This window comes from Mugil cephalus, chromosome 8, assembly GCF_022458985.1.
Source record: "Mugil cephalus isolate CIBA_MC_2020 chromosome 8, CIBA_Mcephalus_1.1, whole genome shotgun sequence".
Taxonomy (NCBI): Eukaryota; Metazoa; Chordata; class Actinopteri; order Mugiliformes; family Mugilidae; genus Mugil; species Mugil cephalus.
The window spans coordinates 24,760,258-24,784,703 of record NC_061777.1 but is presented as its reverse complement, the minus strand read 5'-3'; the positions used below and the strand labels follow the sequence as shown (position 1 = coordinate 24,784,703).

The following is a 24,446-nucleotide window of genomic DNA, read 5'->3' as shown; positions in this document are numbered from 1 at the left end:
ATGTTGAAATAACAGTCGCTCACAGAGTCGCATTCGCACAGTTAAAATACTAAAATAGAGCGATAGCTAATATATCGTAAAACTATTTAAACGGAGGGCAATATGATGGGGTGGCAGGGGCTATCTTATTCGTGGTTATTTATCTCATCGTGCCCGATGAGATAAATAAATACTTAATAAGGCAGACTTTCACCCGCAGATAGTTTTGCATTATTTAACATTATTTACCCATCGACTTAGATTGATCTGTACTACATAGGCCGGCGCTGCATTTTTTCAGGAAAGGCTATTTGAAGATGGGTTCATGCATATAAATACATTTGAATCAATTAATATTCAAGCTTATTTAACGAGCTCAAAGAGAAATAAAATAAGTGGAATTTCACTATAATAGTGTTATTTTGAAAGCAAAAAAAAATAGGCACCACCGGGCATTTTTATGAGATATGGAGGAGCACCTGAGCTGCTTATGACAAATAAACAACGTAAAAAAAAAATAATCATATAGGCATTGGTGAAAGTATCTTTATAAAATACAGCATCTTTACAAGATATGTCTTAATAGGCGGTTGGGTTTATGAATGAAAACATTAATGTTTTGATCATTTTCCTAAGACTGGAGACGTTAGGCAATTTTCAACCTAACCCGGTGTCAAAAAAACGATTGTCCAATCATCGAATGAACGTGCACCCCGGACACGTTTTTCAAGGCCTTCCATTGGCTGAATGACACGTACATCACGTGCGCCTCGCGCTTGGTTGCAGTGCAGGTGAAGTGTTGACTGCGGTTCATAGGGCAACAAACAGCAGCGTAGTACACCAGCCGGGACACACCGATGGTGGAGTACGCGTCCATTCAGGGAACGGTCTGAGAGAGACCATTACTGGGGCTTACATGGAGAGCTGAAAGTGAATATGAGGTTAACGTCCTTAATGATGTACATATCTCCGGCCCTGATATTTATTTTGTATGTATGTATTGGATTTTCCGAAGCTGCACCCCGCATCAGTGCCTACGATGCGTCGCCTATCTCCAGGAAGCTCGGCTCAGCCTCCGACCCCTGGGAGACCTTCCACACCGATATGCCTCGTCCTGTCGGGCCTCCGGCCGGACTCTCGCCGTCGCCTGGCATCGTTTCACCCGGATCGAGCCCCGTCTCTAAACCTGCAACCACCTCCCAGCCTCCAGCAGCGGACCCGATCACTACAACCACCACCACCACCACCACCGCCACCCCTGACACTGGAATAATCTCAGACACTAAGGAACAAACAACAGCGCCCGTTTCTAGATTAACCGGCGCACGCAAACGGTCCACGGATGCACAAACATCACTTTTCACCCCGGAGAAAATGCTGCAGACCATGGTCTCCATGGTCTCCCAGCGTTCAGCAAACGATGCCTGGGCTGCAGATAACACGGGCACATCTGTTACCTCAGTAGAGAATATTCAAGGTGAGCACCACAGCCCATTTCTGCTCCGTATTTCTCACATCTCCCTGGTTAGATCATGCATTTCCCTGTTGGTTTCTGTTGCACGGTCTTGATCACGCAAAAAAAAAAAAGAAAGAAAAGAAAACAAGACAACCACGTCTGATGTAGGTTGCTGGATGGTGGCACTGTGCTTTTGACGCAGAGAGCTACCGAATAAACCAACAATGGGCAGACTCTCGGATTGCACAGTGCCCCCTTTAAATATCAAAAATCAAGACATAATAAATTATATATTTATATTTTTAATGTGCAGTTTCCTTAACTCAGGTTCTGTTTTTATTATATGATGAGTGTATTATATGGGGGAGGGGGAGGGGGGTAATAAGGTTTATTCTGTTGTTGTTCAGTCAATTTATCCACATATAATCAGTCCCGACCTGTGATCATGTGCTATTAGATCAGCCGTGTCTGCTGCTGAATTGCAGGAGAAGCTGCTCAGATAGCAGCCTCGTCCCCTCTATTGTTGTATTGGCATATTCAGAAACAAGGCCAACCAACCAAAATGGCCAGGCGGACCAAGCCATGAATGAGCAGTGACAGTGGGGGCCCCTCCTCTCTCACACCTCTCGCACACACCCCATTATCCATGTGGATGTGTTGCTCTCCTTCCAGTCAACACGGCAGCACAGGCTGAGGGATCTTATCCAAAATGGTTCTGCGCTGTTTCTCATTAAGGAGAGCTCCCCAAGTTTAAATCCTCACCCTGTTGTTTGGGAAATCATTACGCTCCGTTATTGTCTGCAAAGCTTCATCATCCAGCTCCCCCCAGAGCGTTGTGTGTTCTTTGTTGTGCTCCTGAGCTTCACATCTCGAGTACTCTATTTTGTATTCTGACTGATATTCGCCCCTCACATCAGGGGTCCAGTCTAGGCATTATTATTATTATTTTTTTTTACGTTGAACCTTTGTTCTCTCCACTCCCTGACTGTCAGCACTCATCCCAGTGATGGAGGAGGATTTGAGAAGCTGGTCGTGGGTGCGTGTGGTGTGCCAATGTCAGAAATGGCTTTAGGGTTGACTCTGGAGTTTAATCGACGTAATTTTGGAGGAAAGATACAGGACCGTGGTTGTGGCTGGTTAAAGACACACACTCACCTGCCAAAACATTAGGTACGCAAGAGAAAAAGAAGAATCCAATGTGAGCTGCATGGCTGCTCTAATGTACAGTTTATGCTGAAATGGCGTCACAAACTTGACAATTCAGCTAGATGATCTATTTAGAGGTTTTAGTTTGCAGTGCTGTTAAACTGGATTCAATTAAACAGCAAAAGTGTTTCTGTTATTTAGCCTACCACACTGACTAAATACACATGTCAAACCACAGCCTCCAAACTGAAAACACAGTTAATTCAACAGCTGTCTCAGTTATTTTAAACCGATGCTGAATAACGTAGCCTTGACGAGGCTAAAGAGCGGGACTGGTACATCGAATGCATCTGTTTTCTCTAGTATACCGAATAAACTGGCAAGTGGATTGTAAAGGTATTTTTGAATAACTCAGTTTGAAATGATCTTTGAATCCTTTCACAGAATTCATAATTCGTAAATTCATCCATCCCTTGCCTTGTAAATGACTGAAAAAATGGCAAACGTGACATTTTCGAGGTTCCTGGTTTTGAAAATTCGCTGTCAATTGGACAAAGGGGATAGATAGGTGTAGATTATTTAGCTTGCTGTCAGTCTGTCTACAATCCTCTGACGTGTTTGAGATGAAGAGAGCTCGGCTGTGGCCTGTTTAGCTCTTTCCCCTCGTAAATCTCGCTGCCTGTCGTTATTTGAACCCTGAGGACGAAGTGAAATCTGCACCCCTGCATGAGGTCATACACGAAAGCATCACCTGGCCTTGTTCAGATCATCTCATCTCAAGAACCTCAGCAGCCTCCATTGTTCTAGTGTAAAGGCCACTCACATGATAATGTCACTTCAACAAAGGCATCACCTGGCCTCTCCCAACTTCCTCTGTACATTTTGTGCCCTGCCCTGTAACAGGGCAGAGGCAGATGTGTTTTCACGTGTTTCAGATTTACTTCACCTTGACATGAATCTCTGTGCTTTCTGACAGCGGATAATGTGGTCTGACGCTCGAAACTAAACTGGAAGCGCCACAGTTATTTTCACTATGGCGTGTTTTGCATTGGACAAGCGAGGAGCTTTCGAGACCTGCTGCTGCTTGTGTCTGAATACCAGTCTTACCGCTTCACTGTCAGCTAGATAGAAAGGGAGCTGAACCCTTCCCCACATTTTCCCCACCACATACATATCCAGTCCAATCTACATCAAACCTGTTTTGTGGCTTTGCCGAGTCACACCACTGGGCCCCTATCCTATACCTGGAGGACATTTAAAGAATGAGCTGTAATGTGTGTGTCAGAGAGAAAGAGGTGATGTTCATTCACTGGATTTCACACATTCTCAGATGTGATCAGGGCCGACATTTCTTCAGTGGACGTTGCTGTAGCAGAGGCCATGGCGGTCCTACTCCACAGGCTTGCATAACCACATCCCTTTCTTATTTACATAAAGGTCCAAGCAGCGGGGGAAAGGAGTCTGCCTGGATGGGAATAAACTAAAAATACAGCGGTTGTTTCCTCTATTGTGTGCACGTCACGTATGAAGAAAGCGTGCTTGTTTTGCCCTCTTATTCATTTGTTTTCTTTGTCTGACTGGCCAGAAGAGTGAGAGACATGAAGCCGAGCCTTCAGGCGCCACACCTAACCTGAGATCAGATGAATAATAGATTACCACTCTGTAGTCTACGGGGTCATCCATGTGTCTGTCATTATTTCCTCTGGTTTTGGGAAGACCACCAGTTTGAACTGAACGAAACCAGCACATTGAGCGCAGCAGGACTCATTTAACAGGGGTTACCCGGCTTTGTTTTTGCACAAATTGTGCACAAAAAAAGATTTACAACACAGGTTATAGAAGCAGGCTAAGCAATGACAATGTTGCATTTTTAGAATTCCTGGATTGGAATTGGCAGCCTTTAGCACGTTGTCTTGGGCAGCTCTCGGGGGCCAGTGACAGCAGAAGACTGTTAATGGACGAGCAGTGTTGAGGGAAAGGTGGGACAGCTCCAAGTGTTGCTGTTTTGCCTTGAAAATTAGCATTTCAAAGTGGTTCCTATGTCATGTTGGACTAAAAAGGTTTATGACATATGTTAGAATAATGACTTGACTGTTTCCAAAATTCACTGTATTGCTGTCCGATGGGATGGGGGGTATTTATGCGGGTCAACACTGGCTGTTGCCTGTTTTTGTTTTATGGAGGCATGACTGATCGACCACAACTAGAAGTGCCATTAAAGCTGGGCCACCATATTGTGTAATGTGTTTAATAACAATACAGGCTCACGGTTCCAATGCAGACCTACACGAAAGCAGCACTCACAGCTCAACAATTCCTGTGAATTCTACTAACTAAATTCAAATGACTTATGATGTTGGAGATAAGGGGTGCCTTCACATGGCGCTGCCTTTCACGAAGTTCACGAGTTGTGACGTGCCTCAGGAGCTTGTTGATATTCCCAGCAACGTAATCTTTAAATTACTCCACTGCATTCCTTGCTTTATCTTGGCCACATGTTAGCGAACTAACAGTTAGACTCGGTGGCTTCTAGATGCTCACAATTGCCGAGCCGTAGTGTTCTCATGACTGATGTAACTGCTTAAACGCCAAACACTTTGTATACACAACTTACCGTGTGTCGTAACAACGAGCTAACAAGTTCCATCTGAAGGTAGCAGCAGTGCATTACCAACTCAGTAGTGTTTTTAAACAGATATAAGCAAGTGAACACACTGTAAAAGTTGAAATTATAATGTATATAATATATGCTTGTTAATCAGTTATTTTTAAAGTTGTTGACTCTCATATAATATTTTAATCTTTGTCTTTCCCTTTCATTGTGATACCCTCAGAGGGTCTTTGTAACTGCAGCAGTGGTGTAGAGGGGATTATGGACCCAGACGAGTGCGACCATAACACCGGTCAGTGTTCCTGTTTGATGGGCTACACTGGTCTGCAGTGTGAGGACTGCGAGGAGGGATACTACACCAACGGCACCAGCGGCTGCCAGCCCTGCGGCTGCGACTCATTCGGTGCAGTGAGCCACCTCTGCGACAGGTCAGCTGGCTTTTCCTAATACCTCTGGCTTTCAGATAACCACAACATGATGATTGAGATGTGTATTTATTTTACCAACATAACTGAAGAAAAGGGACATCACAAATATATGTGTCGCCAGACTAAAGGTGCAACATGTGAAATAGCTATTGTAGAAAATGGGTAACTCCATACATGAACAAAGGGAATTGTTGCCCAGCTCACAGCAGAAATAGACCGATGATTTTTGTACCCAGGACAATTAAAGTAGGTGGAGAATAGAGTGGAGCAAACAGCAGCTAAAGCCAGGTATTATTCTTGTTAGTGGTGACCAGACAGAGCCAGGGGGTGAGTAAATATTGAACTTGCATTTTTGTTGTGGCCTAAAACTTAGGACATAGGACCATGTGTATCTATGTATGTGTGTACCTTTGTCCTCAGTGGTAAAAAAAAAAAATCAATTAATGCAGCTTTAATAGCTTAGATGTTTCTGGATCCATTATTATTTGATACTCAGCCAAAATCATGTTGCGTCAATCCTAAATTGTTTTGGACTGTGGCTAGGAAGGTCACATGGGCTCTATGCATGTTCACAATCAATGTGATGAAATATAAGTATGAAAACTGGGTGGCAGGAAGGCATTGGTTCGTCATAATGCTACTAGGGGTGTTTTTTTGTCCAAAATCAAACAAATCAAATATATTGTTACACGATCGTCAATAGAAGCGCATAGGTGAATAAGCCCAAGTCATGTTCAGGAAATCCCACCGAGGAATCTTGATACGAACTGCGCCTGTGTGTTTACCTTGTTGTGTTCCGGCATACTGAAATGTGTAATGACATATGAGAGGGAGGAAAACAACAGGCATGCACCTCTCACAGCGGGAGGTCAGAGTCCGAACTGCTGGCAGTGTGACAGACCACCAAAGGTGGGTCACCCCGGGTCTGAAACTCCTTTGTCGCCCCAAGATTTTCGATGTGAGAGGGGTAAAAGTTAGAGATGGATTACAGTGTTGCAGTGACGATGACACTAGTAGCCCACATCAGAGGGTGACAAGCCCTTGGATTTGAACATGATTTGCATAAAAGGAGGGGATTGCACTCATTTGCGTGTTAGTGCAGAATTGGACAAACGTCACTTTTATCTACCGACTGTTTGTCAGTTAGAACTAGACTTGATGACTAACAGCCCACCACTGTACACAATGCGGGGAGAAACAAGACCACTAACTGTCTCTGTAATTTGAGTTTAGAAACATATTTTCTTTATGAGTTTTATATCACATGTGACTGAGTAATCTGAGCTAAACTCAAACAGACTTTCTGCAGTGAATTAGTGCGTTCTGCTAAAGACTGGGACGAGATATTCAGGGACACAGCTATGCTCTAACATTATGGTCACGATTACCCAGCAGATTCGTTATTCTTGACATTGATTCAGGCCATCATCTCACTGGCCTCACTGAAAACAGCAGAATGTCCTGACCCTGCTTGCACATTAAGTTCTGCACAAGACTTGTGACGGAGACTTGTGACGGAGAAAACAAGCTGTGTGCATGTGGGTTAGGAAGGTGGTAAAAATAGTGGTTGTACTTTCTGCCTCTGACCATGAGCAGGAATGCTGCTGCTTTTCAGAAGCTTGAGTCAGTGTCGACAGGGTGTGTGTGCGGAGGATTTGTTGTCATTCTCTGAAAGTCATTCTCTGAAAACACGTCACTGTATAGGCTTACATAAGCTAAAACCTTTGAAACATGGGGTGTGATTTATATGTATATGCACCCTGAAGTGTTGTGTCTACAGCACAGCGTTATGTAGGTGAAAGCGAAGGCAGGATGGTTATTTCAGGACTCTGGGCTTTCACATAGTCACACACCTAACGCAGTCCTTCTCAGACTGAGCTTGGCCTCTGCTAACCCCGCTAACGTAGCCTAGACTCCTCCTGGAGCTTATCGCTGTAAATTACACAGATTATCCAGCTTTCAGACCCCCCAGTCTGCTCCTGTAGGTATCTTACCCATTAAGTAATGAGCTACGATGGAGCCGGTCTGCTTAAGTTGTGTTCACTGCTCAAGGAACATTTCAGTGATAGTCAAAGCGAAATATTTTGAACAGTGATTTTGACACATGATTTCTTATATTCAGACACAGCCTGTAGATCACATTAATATTTACCATATTAATTTTAAATTCATTTTTATCATCAACATTCACAGTCAACTGAGCAAAGTATAGGATACAGACATTGGTCTGTATACATGGTGATATTTGAGGACATATGTTTACTCTCACATAGCCTCCAGCTATCTTAACTTGGCTAAGTGAGTGGCCAGTCAAGTTCCAGACCAGCTTCCTAAACACAAAACTAGGAAAACTATTGCTTAATAGAGCTTGTGCTGCGAAAAAGCAGTATTAATGAAAATACTTTTCTTTGTTAGAGCAGTAAGATTCCCCTTCAGTAGAAGTAGCACCAACTTCAAGCCAAAAGCATGCATGTATTCACAGAGCGAGCTATGTTGGATACATACAGATATCCTATCTTGCTACAGCAGCAGTGCTAGTCTCTAGCAGCCTCCTGTGTTTAGCTTTTCTTCAGCTGTGTTTTCCTGATGTGATTGTGTCAGTGACAGATGTTTTCACAAATTAACTTACAGCTCTTTATGCCACAGGGAGATACCCCTCTAGCAGATCACCTCTGGTGAACTGATTGACCTCCTACACCAAACAGCCATAACAGCCATACCATAATGAAAGGTGAAGTGGAATAACACTGATTAGGAAAAATGAACAAGTGGAAGGATTTGAAACGGGACATATTGTGATGACTGGGTGAGAGTATCTCCAGAACTGCACCTCTTATGGGGTGTTCCTGTCCAGCAGTGGTCAGAACCTATTGAAAGTGGTTCAACTAAGGAAAAGCAGTGAACCAGAAACAGGATCATGGGCAGCCAGGGCTCATTGAAGCATGTGGAGAGTGAAGACTGCCGCAATCCAACAGTCACCTTCAGAGGTCTAGTGGCGTGTATGCCTTGACAGGTCAGGGCTGTTTTGGTGGCGAAATAGAGACCTACACAAAAATAGGCAGGGGGGCCATAATGTTATGCTTGACCATTGTAGCAGACTTACATGATGTGTGCTTTATTTTATACAAAACAATTACACATGTGCAGCAAAATCTGAGCTGCGTTTGCTCTGAAGAAGCAGTCCCACTGTTTGTCTGAGGCAGCATTATATAACTGCAGTACATCACACAGCTCAAAGCCAGGGCACAGACAGAGCTCTCTTCTATGAGGCTCTGTTTTCAGAATGAGAAACACTGTATTGATTTCAGAGGGAATGTTGGATTATGTTACATTTGCTGTTATGTTAGAAGAGATAGATATATTCTGCATATGAAAATGGAAAATACATATATATCCAAGTCGCACATATTTTTCGGCATTAGATGGGATTAAAAAATGTGACTGGTTATGATGTGATACTGACATACAAATACTGTGCATTTATGGATGTCCTCTGCATTTTTGAGTCACTGCTGTTGCTTGCTGTTGCCTTTATCTTGCCAGATATAACAGCATCACAAGGAGATATTTACAGTTTCTAAGACTGAATGTAATAAAATACCTATTTTCAGCAGTCTAAACCGTCAGTTTAAATGTAAGAATTGCCCATTATTTCCTAGGAATCAAAGAACAGGAGCTTCTTTCGAGAGCATCTATTTTTCAGTATCCTACAGGGAGAAATGTCTCATGGAAAGTCAGTCTGCTTCTTTATAGCTTCAAAGAATCAGAATGCACAGCAGCAGCCAGCCATGATGTATACTGAATAAATATCACACAGTATCCTCAGACTCTGGGTCACAATTGATCAAACTAACGAGTTTGTAAAGTGACAGCTGCAGCCCAGAGCATAGCTAATGTCTAGAAGAGTGCAGTTTTATCAAAAAGCTGTGTCATAGCACTACATTTGAAGTGGGCAGAATCCCTCCTTGTACATGTTGTACTTTACTTTACCTTCAGCTGATGCAATTTGTTCCCAGCGTTGGGACATATATTTGTTGCTACTAGTCTACCTGCTGTGGCCTTTAACTGCGTAGGTCCCAGTGCGTGTATCCAATGGGGAAATGGTAATCCATCAGCACAAACAAGCACTGAGCTCTTTTTTAGGGCTTCAGGTTGTTGATTAACTCACCGCTCACCAGGGTTGCTGATAACGAAGTGACCTCTATAAGTTCTCCTTTTGTTTGCATTTCAACTATAGTGCAGGATTCTAGCGTGACGATTCTGGGATATGTCTGTCTACATGTCTAAGGTCTAAGTTATGCTGTAGAAGAGTGTCCATAGCTGTTCTGCAAAGCCACACTGGAAGGCAGGTTGTAAAGCTCACTGTCAGAGAGAGGCAGCAGAACTCAAGTTAATGACACCAGTTCTAATCTGTCTAAACCTCTGCACAGCTTTATAAGGCACATTCAGAAACGGCAAGCGTTCCAAACATTCAAAAAATGTAAAAACACATGAACACAACATGAAATCAAAGACAAAGAAGAGGAGAACGTCACAAATGTTAACCATCCAACAAGCACCTGTAATGGAGGATATTGACGTAAGTACAGTGATGCTGTGAGGCACATGTGCATGCCAACAGTAACGTTGACACACTGATTTTCCTGTGAAGTTTATCGTGTAGCCAATGAGTTTTCCCATGACGGCGTGCTAAAACTTGCGCAACAGCACTAAACATAAAGTGCACCTGAGGTTCATAGTAATGATTTTCCAGTATTTGGTTACAAATCTGCCCAGATACTAGTGCATCAAAATCATGAAGCCATTCAGAATCATAAAGGTAGATAGATACGGTAGTTTGGAAAGTTATGGATCAGCTGGGCCTGTTCAAGTGTTCCCTGGATATGAAATGTTCTTGGTAAATCACCTATCAGTGGTAGTTGTTTATGGAAAGCTAAATGTTGCTATCCAATTTGTAAGTTCTTAAACTGACTCTATCCTGGGACACTTAACTGGACTGAAACCCAGTGTAATGAAATTCCTTAAGGGTTAGCAGCCCCTAAAGCCGGGTGACTGCTCTAATTGAGTCCTTATTCAATGTTCTTAACAGCCCTAATGAGATTTCCTCATCTTGCTCGCTTCTAATGTGCCGTTCTATTTGCAGTGGTTCTAGAAAGCATGTGACATAAAAGGTACGCACACTGTTACCCAATTTATTGAGTTAGTTTGTGTCAATATTTCACAAAAGGGCTGTACCAACCACTTAAATCTGTCAAAACCGTTCTATCAGTAGTGTATTTGGGTCAGCTCCTGTGGGCACTGTCTGTATTTCTTTTTACAATACCGTATGAAAAGGCACCACAGTCTGTAATGAAATATTGATTGTGGTTGCAGATGTTTCCGTCTCTGCATAATGTCACGCTAAAGTGGATGCATCAGTGTTGCCAGTGTGTATTAACGCTGCATTGATTGCAAGGGTGATATTATTTTAGTCTATTTGATGAACATTAATTAGAGTACTGCTGGCACATTTGTATATAATGCTTTATTTCAAGTTGTTCCTGCAGTATACACTAAAATATAATGAATTCACCATTTTCTACTTTTGGTCTGATGCCAGTAAAAATCCATGGAGATCAAACATAGTGCATGTCTGGTTTCAGTAACTGGTCTGTCTACAGTGCAGCTTCCGTTTTCACTCTAGCATATGACTGAATGTGTGTTGCTGCCTAATGAAGTGGAATCATTGAGCTGATTCTCGGCATGCTGCTGTGTAAAGACAGAAGCAGGATGTCAGGGTGGAGGCTGAGTCCTGACTGATGACCACCCTAAACTTCACTCCATTCTGCCTTACATGGCTGCAGGCGTTTGATAAAATATCTCAGCATCCTCCAAAGATATGGGAATTAAAACGCAAAAGCAAGTCTTTACTTATGCGTCAAGTGTTATGATGTTAATGTTGCCAAATTGACGGTTTCACTTTCGCTGTTGTTAACATAATTTTACATGGGCAATTAGTTTCTGTATGTTTATCTAATTAATCACTCATTTAAAGGTTGTAATATTTTGTTGTATTGTTATTCTCACATGCTGTAAGCTCAAGCTGTAATATATAGATAAAATCAACGTCTGACTGCCTAAGATGTTATACAAGTATGTGTCCCAAAGGTTTGGCCACGTTAATATTGACAATAACCCAATTGCCCAAGGTTTCAGTGGAGTGCTTTGTGAGCTGTGCCCAATTAAATGTTAAGCATCTTGGCCCGGTTGCTTAACCTTGTTAAATGCCTTGTATTTAATGTTTGGCCACACCCCTGTTCATGAATCCATTATGTAATCCTACTAAACAAGCTCAAACCTTAAAGAGTACTTTACACGACTTGGAATGCCGTCTTCTCCAATAAAGAGTTGGACGTGTCCATGCTTGTGTTGAGGGCAGCCGGCGTTGACATGAGCCAGGACAGTGAAAAGGAAAGGAAAGATCACAAGTCCTGCTGCTCTTCCGCTAAACACACCCTTTCAGGACTTGGCTGCACACCCAACAATGCTGCTAAACCTGCCTAATGTAGTTCCCTGTTTATTTGTGCCAGCCGTTCGCCTCCTGATGATTAAACTGGCAATCACTTCTCTGTTGCAGGAAGGATGTTTGCTTCTGTCTCCCCTGATCCGACACATGTAAGAAGTGATAGCCAGTGCTGCCTGCAGGCACAGAATGGGGTTAAGCTTGGTCGCCCATGTAATACTGACCTACTTAACGTGCAGATCTGACGCGGAGCGACTGGGCCAGCCATCAGTAAATGGAAATCACACCAAAACAATAACAAACCCCTCCTCCTTGCCAAGAGGGCATCAATTATCACCAGGATTACCAAGCACTGAGAGAGAAGGTCTTCACAAGCTATTCATTTATGTCCATCTCAGAGCCCCCTAGTTCATCCTCTGCTTTTTCCATTAGTGTGCCTCATGAGCTTGGTGGCTGCTAATTTGATGACAAACCCCCTAATAAAGTGAGAATTTGAATTTTCAGCTGATTACAGCGTCACATGAAGGCTCACTAGAAGCTGATGACAGATTTTGCTGCACTGCTACAGCTCAGTGACTCACTGACTGCCAGCCAGTCAAACCAGAGAATGGTCGTTCGTTAAAGGACAGCTCCACCATGTTGGGTTGGGTTTTTGTTCATTGATTGCATTGCCCAATTGATTTACATCACAATGGCTTATCTTCTGACGCCTGCCACATGTAATAATTGTTACATGATAGCTAACTACAAGGCATATTCTGTTCTGGTGGTTGCGCATTTTAGTTCGAATTGATTTGGGATCTTTCTGCCCATGTTTCGTAAGACTTTTTTCTCCTTTTCTTCCCTCCTCTTTCATACCTCTAATTGGAGGAATACACAGGTGTGATCAGCATGGTTAAAGCTTGTGATTGGTACAAGATGACACAGAAATCAAAGGCAGTGAACAAGCCTTCTTCCATCTTTGTCAGCTAATGGTGGCTTAATAAACCAGGGACACAAATAGTTTTTTCTCTATGAAGGTATTAATTGTCAAAAAAATCACTGGCAAATCACAGTTTATCCTAAAGACCAGCATAATGTTTTCACTTTGATTGACATTGGTAGTTTTGCTGGAACACGGTGTGAGAGATATTATTTTCCTTATTAATCGGCACATTTTGTCCACTGTAATGGGATTACACACAGAATAATAGGCATGAGGGGAAAAAATGATTGCAACTTTGAGGGGTGAAATGTGATAGCTTCAAAGCTGCAGCTACGGGATGTATTCACATGCCATGACAGAAAAAAAAGAAAAGGAAACGCATGCATGGCAGGTAGTGTGGCTGAAAGGGCTTCCTGGAGATGTGTTTTATCCGTATGTAATAAAAACGAGTCGATATCAGCCAAGACCGTATGCTAACAATGTCAAACATGCTGTGTCCGACCATCCTGCTTGTCCTTACGCAGCGTGAGTCTCAGTACAGTACAGAAGCATATTTTCCTCTGTGTTGCCTGGTACACGTGGTTCTTTGTTTTCTTGTCACACAAGTCGTCGATGAGCACACGAGACATGTGCCGTTTGTATGCTGAATAGAAATGATGCAGAAGCCCCACCCATCTGGCACAACCCAGTGACGTGCCTTGCAGGGTTTAGAGCACACCCAGACATAAAGGAAGTAAATCAGTGCCACTACTAACAAAATGATGTCGGTGTTCTCGCGCCCTTCTTGCTCCCACAGTACTTAGATTGCATGGTCTATAGTCCGAAAAACATGCCACTGGCTTATTCAGATTTCATCTGCGGAGCGAGTTTCAGGCTGATAGAGACGTTTTAAAAGCTGAAAGGCCCCAGTTGAATGGTTTTAATTATGCAGAACTGTAAATCAGCCACAAACCGTCTATCATGAAGAAATTTATTTCAGTCACACAGCAAGGATAATTAGGGCAATAACCACTTCCAGATGTTGTGTATTTTATCATGTCAGTAACGAGACCTGGTTAAATATGGAAACTTAAAATCTTTTATGGCAATCAAATGCACAGTCAGTGCTTTAGTTTTTCCTTGTTTATTGTGTGAAAATCCCCTTTTGCTTAAACACAAAACAAAATCTGTTGGGTCATTAGCAAATATCTTCTTAGCTACACAGAAATGTACGAGATTAGATTTTGTTTGTGAATTAAAGCAGGCAAAAGATGATTAGGAGAAAATAGCATTACATTGGGAAAAGGTGGCAGTTGTAGGATTACAGATGTCCTTTACTGCAGTGGCTGTGAGGACAATTGAAAAATAAGTACTTGATGAAGACGGAGTTTTTGCTCACTTTCTCTGTGGCAGTTGGACGTAATCTCTCTGACTACACTGTATTAGGGTCATGATGGTGCACGTGGCTATTGTAGTTGTTATGTGTGTTTTGAGCCGGAGGAATGAGAACTGTTGGTCTCCAATCCTCGTCCTCAGCTTTGCCTACGCCCTGCTAAGCATCGCTATGGGCCTCTTCATTTGCATTAAGTGCAGTTGTCTTAACAAAGCCCTGTTTGTATGAAGACCTACACACGCTCATGGAAAGTGCTCCATGTCACTCTTGATTTACTTCAGTTGTTTTGAAGTCATTGTCTTGAGATTATGTTTTGAGTCTATTGTCTGGGTTTGAGAGCTGATCAGGCTTAGCGTTGTACTCTTCAGAGGAAATGATCTTAAGTGTTGGTGGGCTTGGAGAGAGATTATTTATGTGTATAGATATATCGTTTAATTGTCATTGTGAGAATAAAACAACAAAATTTTGTTTGAGCATTAATACACTGCATAGCAAATGGCGGCAAATCTAACAAAGTGCCTGGGTGCCTTGGTGTAGATGGCACTGATCTCTGGCAGAGTAGTCCCAATAATATTCCCCGCTGTGTTCACCACTTGCTGGAGTGCTTCCTGTTCAGCTTTAGTGCAGCCGGAAAACCAGACTAAAAATCCATCAACACTGCTGATGGCGCAGTTGCAAAAGTTCACCATCAGCTGCTTTGGGATTTGGGCACTCCTCAACATTCTTAGATAATACAGGCCCTTTCCCCACAGCTGAGGAGATGTTAGTGCTCCAGGACAGGTCCTCTGGTGTGGTTACTCCCAAGTGTTTAAAGTTAGACACTCTCTCCACCACCTCACCTCAAATGGAGAGTGGAGTGTGGTATTGTTGGCTTTTTGTGGAAGTCCACGATCATTTCCTCGGTCTTCTTGATGTTGAGAATCAAGTTATTGTTATCACACCATGATGTCAGATGTTGCACCTCCATCCTGTTTGGTGTTTCATTCTTATTGTTTTGTGGTGTCATACACCTTACGCTGTTCTTCATATTTTTTTGTTAGTTAGCTTCTTGTTAGTTAAAAGATGTCCGTTACTTCTCCTGTCAGTGGTTTTAATGTTGTGGCTTATTACTGTACATATGAGGATACACCTACTTTATATAAACAGCCAGACCCACGTGATGGTGAAAGCTCTCAGATCCAGAAAAAGACAAATGATATAACTAGTTTATGGATGGGTTATTGCTGAAGTGCTCAAATGTAATTAGATTTAACTTTGGTGAAACATTCTTGGAGGCATTACCCACTGAAGATTTCTCAGCTGAGAACAATCATTTAAGGTTATATAAAACGCATGAAGTCAATAAAGCTTGCCTGCTCAGAGCTCTGATTTCTTGTGTTTAGTTCTGTTTATAGTCTGACTTATACTGAGCCTGATGATGAAGTCAATACTTTGGGGTTAGAGAAAATATATAGACATGTTAGCTGATAATAATTTTATGCCATTTGATATGGATCCATTTGGTTTCTTTAAGGGTACATATTAGACTAGATTACATGTGAGTGTACACTGATTAATAATGCCCTCTAAAGGATTATTTCTGTACAGCAATTGTAGAGCTGAGTTATAGCAAAGGAATTGGGGGCCCATTTACATTAACTATTACAATTGTCTATTTTTCAGATAAAATAGTGAATTGAGGAGAGAACGGTTCATTCCATTACTTGCCCAGCACAACATACCAAACATGTTAGTGGAGAAACTGATACGAGGATTCTGGACAGAGGAGTCTTTGAGTGTTTCCCTTTATACCTAGAGCACACTCATTCAAAGCAGATGGATGAATGCAAAAATCTGCAGGAGTCTGCAACAGTCTGGACATCAGCTGCCTTGACTGCAATCCAAAAAGCACACACAGAGCTCCACAGACATCCCCAGCTCGGAGTTCTGTTCCATTGCAATGCTTTCTCAGACTCTATTTTGTTTTATTGATTTTTGTCTTCTACTCTGTCCCCTCCAGCTCAGGGATATGCGTGTGCAAGACGGGAGTATACGGACCCAAGTGTGATGAATGCCACCCAGGTTTTTTCCACTTCAGCAGCACAGGATGTCGGCCCTGCCAGTGTAACAACCGCACAAACTACTGCCATCCCCAGTCTGGTGAGTTTGCCAAGGACAAATGAAATGCTGCAGTTGGACTTGGTCTTGTAATAACTGTTTTGTAGTGATCATCCCAGTTGAACTTTCTCTTTTGTGTAATACCTTTTGGTTTCAGGATTGCTGGTGCCATTTGTGACTGGTTTGTTTGTATGTGTGTAGTTGTTTTGAATTTATTATAGTCGTCACTTTGATTTTGTCTGGGGCTAGGTTTAAGAATATAAAAAGTATTTTGACCTCAGTTCTAGATCTCATTTAATCTTTTTTGGAGAACAGTATACACGAGTACTTGCTCCTTTTCAGGTTGTAAATACACACTCATTCAATACTGGTGTCAGTTTATTAAATTGAACGGCCTGGGGCCCTCGAGGGTCGCAACATAAAACGGAAACTACATGAGAGTTACAAAAATGAACAGTTCATGAATGATATATACAGACTGAATACATGCAGCTGTAGAGAGTGGTGTCTTTCTCTCTGGCCTCTTTAACCCTGCCTTTTATCTCCCCCTACACAAGTAAGTTGAAATATTTAAACTAACCACAAGTATGTATGTCTGAATACTTCTCCCATGCCATGACTTGTTTAAAATTAAACTCTTAGGTCAAGTCCCAGACAGTTTGCATGGTGATAGTTTATGATAGTAGCCTGACTATTGGAGTCCGAGGTTCCATGCACAGTTTACAAGTTACAGTTGCACATCTACAAGTGTCTTTAAGCCAAACACTGCAGCCCATTACTTATAAAACCTACTTTTAACAAATGAATCAAATGTATTCTTATTTTATTAGAGACTTTGAATTTATTTCTATAACTAAATCTTAACCACTGAAAAAAAAGAGGCTCATTGGGATTTCTCAATAGACTGTAGTTTCTCTACTAAAACCCGTACAATGGCGACACTGACCTACTGGTGCCTGTAATGAAAGGAGCAGCTGTATCTGCTCCTTTCAGCAAGCAACTCCTTTGCAATTGGACATTGCATTAGAAAGCTAAAGCATAGCCATCCCATTTTCGCCAAAGAAATGCTCATGTAGTGGTCAAAGAAAACCAAACTCTTTCAGGCTAACACTTTGGTACTATGCACAGAGGTTAATCTGCTGTGTTTAAATAGAGACTTGGCAGTACACTAACAGTTTCTCTAAAGTAAATATTTACTGTGCAGCCGCAGCAGAAAATCATATCGCTGAGAAGGACTGTGTAAGCTGCTGCATTACATTCAAGCCAAGTGTAAAGTGTAAAACATGTAGAATCCACAAATCCAGATTTAATTTGTGTGGGCTTAAAGGTGTACTTTATCTCTGTGTCCTTGGTCACATGCAGTCAGGCTTTGAGATGTAGAAAACCACCCGCTAGTGACCAGCTAAGCTTAGGAGAGAGTAAAGGTAGAGGGGGACCATGAGGAAGGGGGAGGGCAGTTTTAGAAGCCATATGTCTTTCCCTTATAATGCAGGGGCAGATGGAGTGCTGTAGCCTTTGCCTGGTCTCTGTGTTCAAAGTGCTGTGGATTAACATAACTCAGGTTTGACGGCTCCCTTTAGAGACTGGCTCTAAGTCTGCTTACACAAGAGCACATTGTGCAAATGCAAATTTTACAGTATCCCAAACACTGCCTGGTTCGAATAAACTCAACAGGGACTTGCTATTTCGAACAGGACATTGTCTCCATTCTGACCTATTGTTCTTAACTGAAAAAGTTAAAGTATGTTCTCACCTTTTTCAAGAATAACTGCTGAATGACAAATACGGATATTTAAATGACATGTTTCATCAAGCATGATAAATATTAGATTTTATTTGGTGTAATTTCACTTAAAAACCCATCCCTTTTCAACAGATTCTGTGTAATACCTGTTATTTGTCTTCCCCTGTCCACTGTTTAGTGTGATGAATTACTCGTTCCACATGTTCCCTCTTCATCCAACAGTTTAGCCTGTAACGTACAGGGCGTGTCACAGTGACTGGTAAATTTCACCACCACGTGGTTGAAACCAACATCACGGAAATATATAGCAGGGGCATTTGAACAGGTTGAGTCATGTCTACATAACCTGTATTTCTGATCATTGAGCCACAATAGTGATAACATCTTTACATGAAATATTTACATGAACAACAAGTCTTTTAAGGGGTTAGTATTCGTTTTTGTCTATGTGATGAAATAAAAAGCAAATGTAATGTATAAATACATAAAAACATTTAATCATGCTAACTGTGTGATCTATGAAGGCAGAAATAGGTATGGCATGAATGTCCTTGAACACACCAACAAAAATTAGTATTTTCACCTGTCAACTTAAATGGAGGTTAATCTTGTTGATGAGTGCTGTGTGGAGCCTGAAAGGACAATTTGTAGACAAAACTGCTATAAAAAAAAAGTATCCCACATAGCCTGAATGTTTTGAATAATATGTAATCCTGTCTCTTTGTGGCATTATTTCTTATCTGCTTGTGTACAGATATGCGATTGGTTCATATTTCCTCTTACTGCTAAATCAGTGCCTTTTTGGGAAACAAATAACTTGATGCAGTTCTGCAGCGCTACTGATAAGCAATAGAACGTGGCAACGTATGCAGAACCTGATGAGGTTTAGGTGAAGAACACAACAGCACAGAGAGTTCTTGCAGCCTAACATACTTTGGCACGTACCATGCTAAGCTGTAAAAACATACTTTAAATGGCTTTACACAGTTTGGTTCTCTTTATCATAAACACACGGAAGTATTAAGTACTGGCACTTTCAGGACAGTCACACCATTCTCCTGTTACACAAGCAATATTGCATGCTTTATTTTAAAGAAGTATGTAATACAAAATACTTATACTTTTCTGTGACATATCTTTTAAAGTTGTTTTTTTTTAACAATTTTGTTTTTGACTTTAGACTCAGAAGGTCCACAAAAAGTGTTTTAGTTTCTCCACTTCTGTCCTTGACCTTCTGCAGCACATTGATAAAAACGTAGCCTACATGACATTGCACGATACAAATGCAACGTGTGTATATGCAGGTTTAAAAAAACAACTTTAATATGCATTTAATATAGTTTTCGATAGAAGGCTGTGTGTCAGGAAATGTTATTGCAGTGTATTGTGCTGCATCAGTTACAGTGTGCTGATCAATCTTTTTGTGGATTTTCAGTCTGCACCATGTTCCTTTATCAAACAGCCATGACATAGGAAGCAACAGCTCAGAGTGAACCCATCAAGATTTTAACCAGCAATTAGACACGCTTCAATGAGACAGTCGTTTTAAATTAGCTCCCTTCTCAGTGATTGATATTTAATACCACAAATACCAATTATTTTATTGTACAATTACTAGATTAGTATAAATGATACTTTTATAAAGTTGGGACCAAATTAAAAGCTGTAAAATCAGTCAATTAAAATGAATTGTTCGTAATAAATTATTACTGTTATATATTGTTAAAACGTGATAGATTCCCCCTATCCTAAATGCTATGTGGTTCATCATAAAGTACAAGGACTTCCTTGTGTGCTTTTGGGAAACTCTTAAGTCACACAGCTGGATTCATATGAATGTCTGGTTGCATAATAAATTCGCATGTTGTCTTTTGTATGTAAAATAGGCTCTGCCTTTGTGTGCAGTTACAGTGATGACACATACTAATCTCACTTTCTGATGTAAGTAGATCCAAGAAGAAAGCTAATCATGTGATCTTTGTTCTGCCCTCCAGGAGTGTGTCTGAACTGTGAGGGCAACACCCAAGGATCAAACTGTGAGGAGTGTAAGCCTGGTTTCTACCACAGCAACGGAGCTGCCCTGACCGAAGCCTGTGCACCTTGCCCCTGCTCCAACTCCACCTCCACCGGCACATGTCGCAACGGTCAGTCCCTGCTGACACATTTAGCTCAGTTACTCATTCAGTGCGTTGTCACAGTGGTTGAACATCACTGGCTTTGTAGACACCATGAATCTTGGAGACTCTGACAGCAAAATGTGTTGATGTCCTCCAAAACATTTAAAAATATCAAACTAGAAAACACATGAAATGGCTGAATAATAGCTATGAACCGTACACATAACTCTCAGGAATCAAGTTGACCTTTCTTCGAAGGAGTAATTTTAACGACTGCTAGGTAATCACATGAGATTGAGATTGAACTATGGCACACAATGTACGACACCTTTTTTCAGTTTTATGTACCGGTCTTTCTTTCTTTCTTTTTTATTTCAGATCGTTTATGCTGTTAACGTGATTGTCTGTTAACTCAGAATGCTGTCTAAAAAGTAAATTTCTCTTTCTGTAATGAATGCCTGTAGAAGTAGTCTTAAAACCTTGCCAGCGCATATTTGTAAGCATACAGTGAGATCACTGCAGTTGTGAAGACACTGGGTTAGAACATTCTAGTTTTAATCCTGTTCTTTTAAACCCATACTTTAGATACTTCAAACATTACTTTAAACCCTTCACATCTTAGAGCCATGACAAACTTAGCTTAACTTAGATGACATTAGCCAGACACCTGTCGCCAGGGGAAATCTTCAACGGAACAAATCAGCGCGAGAGATCACTCTGATTGTCTGTTCATCTTAGAGAATCGGTGTGAGAGGAGAAACAGAAGTGACGAAAGCAAGCAGAGTTTTTTTTTCCCCGTTTACATAACATACGTGCCTCCATCAGCATGAGGTGACGTCGTTGCCAGTATTTCTTTGTTGTTGGCTTGTTTTGTTCATTACCTTTAATTTTATTGTTCTGATATTTGACAGTTGGCCTTCTCGTTTTGTCTTTTTGCTCTGGCATTATTCGTCTTCAGATCATTAAGTACTAAGCTGAAGTTGAAGGTTCGAATCTCTCAAAAATGAGAATTGTATGTCTAAACAAATGCCAGTAAAGAATTCGCAAGCTTTTACTTTAAAAGCTTGCGAAGGGAATCCATTATGTCAATCGTATTTGACAGTGGAATGTTTAAAACCAAATTTTGAATATCAAAACACTTCTCCAGCTTATTAAATATTTTTGATGATGTTTTTTAAATGTCAGATATAACACGCACAAATTTTCATTTCATATAAAGTCAGACTAGCTGTTGACTCATTTCCAATCATGGTGTCAGTTAGCATGCTTCTTAATTTATTTTATTTTGAAAAGACAAATTGAGTGTGCGGTCAGTGTTCTGTACTTTGCGCTAGAAAGTGAATACGTAGTATATCAAATATTAACCCATAGTCCAACAGTTTCTAAATCAGTCTCTTAAAAGTGACTACACAGCTTTGATGTCCGTACACCCACAGGCACAAAACTGACTGTACCACTCCAACATGAGTAGTAGCAACACATATCCAGAGGCTTACCATTGTGGTGAAATTTATCTCTCCAAATGTTTCTAAAAAGATTTTTTTTTAAAAAAGAGCTGCCAAGTTCAGCCATTAGTTCCATGTTTTATTGGGAGAGCAATGAACTTTAATACTTGTCTCACCATCAGCATTGATTTGGGGATCAATTCTACATGGCATTCCCTAATCTGACTAAACTGACTATAGATGACTGCATGTTGGGTTGCCTACTGTGCATATGACCATAAAAGTCTTGTATTATATGTTTTAACTTCTGTTTCTTGACATATTTTCTGCCTACATGAAGCTTACTATACTGCCAATTATGGGCTATGTGATTATAATCTATTTGCACCCTATTCAATCTATAACATTTCCTAAATTTTAAAACAATGTATTAAATAATCTCCATCTGTAAAGTGCTTAGCATCTCTGTTTCCAGACAGTCTAGGATTAATATTGACCTCTCTATATGACCCCACTTCTTTCACCTCCAGGCTGCTACTGTCCTACTTAACACAACACACCCAAAGGTCTCTGTTGAGTTGAGATCTGGGTTGAACTATAGTCATGTTCCTAATCCAGCTCAGTTATTCCTGAAATTTAATAGTATGGCAGCAGCTTAAAAAGCCTGAAGGGAAGCACCAGGTCAGAAAAAGGCACGCAGGATTTTAATTTGAGTCAAAAGAACACTTCCTCCATGAGTAAAACTGTAAACCCTCTTCTACGTGGACTTGGGGGGATTTTTTGAAGTCATGTTACTACCTGCGGTTTGCATGTCATAACTCAGAGTAGAACACAGAGTATTATCCAATGTAATCTCAAGACCCCGGTGAGAAAATGTTGTCAAGCTTCCGCCAGCTGTTTGAGCAATGCCCCTCTGCATCTAATTAAACAGCTGAGCTAGTGCTGAAATCAGGATCAACAACATCTTTTCATTAACCTAGTGGTTTTGGTTAGAACACACCGTCCCTAGATACCGACTACACTTCAATGCCTGAAGAATTCCCTTCCTAATCATCTGCAGTAACCCAGTTAAGTTTGTCCTCTAATTAAAAGAAGTCTGGTTAAAATTTCTAATTACTTTTTTAATAGCTCATCTGCATTATAATTTAATCGACTTTTTAAAATTCATTTTATGATTATTTGAGAAATATTTAACAAATCTCTAAATGGTCAAATCTACCCAAAGTTAAACCCATTCTGTAACAGTTAACTGAAGAAAATTACATTTTGCAAAGCTACAGCCATAGTTATTGCTACGTAAAAGTAAAATTAGTCAGCTAAATATCAAATAAATTGTCACTGGGAAACTCTGGATCCATATGCTAAATAATAATCCTAAAAGCAATGGAAAAGTTGAAAATAATTGGTTCAAAGAATGGATACATTGGGTAATGGAAAGATGATTAAAATAGTCTTTTTAATGTAATAAATGAATGGCTGAAATGCCTTGGGTCTGGCTCCAAATCATAGTACCTTTTAGATAATTAATATTCATTTCAATTAAACTAATTCATATTTATATTGTGTTGATATCAACGCAAATTGATGATGGGGGTTGCTGTAGAGCCCTGCGGGTTATTCCGGATGAAAAGATTGGATCATAAAAGTTAACTGCAAAAGATTTCTGCTCGTGGAAAGGACACCAAACCTGGAAAAGAATATGTAGCCAACTGGATCACGTGTTTATAGGAGGACCAGTTAATAGGCGATTACTCCATCTCCAAAACCATAATTATATGATGGCCAGGAGCCATCTTTCGTGGATTGTGTGTTATCAGCCTTAACTGGTGTCACTTCATCTAGCTCTAACATCACTTGGGCCCAGTGGCTATGACCACAGCTTATTCACGTCAGCACTTGACGTCTACACTTGAACCCTTTCTGCAAACGGCCTATTAGAGGTTTTTATTCAGCATTGCATCGCTGTGTTCACGCTACGCTCTTATTAATGTTCTCTGACTATGCCCTTCCCCTTTTTGGACCAGTCATTCACATCTTTTCCACATCCTGCTCCCCGCCCACTGGAAGTGGCCTACATGGCAACAGCCATGTATAGATGCAGTTCGGCTGTCAGGTTATGTTTTCCCCTGCCAGGGGCCGCAGCAGAGGTTGCACTGCGTAGGAGGGTAAGGGACATGAACCAGGCTGAGCTGAGCTAGGACAGCATGAGCACAGCTGGGCCATTTCAGCGCCAGTCAGGCAGGAACAGACACTGTGGGGGGGGATGGGATGGGAAGCATCACGTTCTCTGTTTAGACAGCATCACCTTAAGAAGAGCAGGAAGGAATCAGAAATATGCTCCAGACGGTGCACTGGGAGAGCTGCTCTCATGTTAACTGTGTGTGTAGCTGTTGCGGATGTATTAGCCTCAATATTGGAGCTGGAAAGAAGTACACTCTAGGTAGAGGTTGCCCCAGCAACAGTGGCAAATTAGAAGATGCCACAATGCAATATCATGGCTGCACACTGGGGGGGTCGATGCTTCCTAAATGTGCTGATGAGGCCTGTAGCAGTACACTAATGTCTCTCCATACTGACACATAGAGAGGTGAAATGGAGCATTGCACCAGTTTAGAATGTGGGTC

General features: G+C 41.3%; 1 protein-coding gene across 1 annotated transcript in view; it reads left to right on the top strand.

The window, feature by feature from the left end:
* Nucleotides 1–777: 777 nt before the first annotated feature.
* The window catches only part of LOC125011836 (multiple epidermal growth factor-like domains protein 9), a 29,348-nt gene continuing 5,679 nt past the window's right edge, over nucleotides 778–24,446 (top strand). The window contains exons 1-4 of the mRNA XM_047591249.1: nucleotides 778–1,456; nucleotides 5,416–5,620; nucleotides 16,419–16,558; nucleotides 20,255–20,404. Coding sequence (XP_047447205.1) covers nucleotides 916–1,456; nucleotides 5,416–5,620; nucleotides 16,419–16,558; nucleotides 20,255–20,404 — 1,036 coding nt within the window. The 5' untranslated portion in view covers nucleotides 778–915. The remainder of the gene's footprint in view (nucleotides 1,457–5,415; nucleotides 5,621–16,418; nucleotides 16,559–20,254; nucleotides 20,405–24,446) is intronic.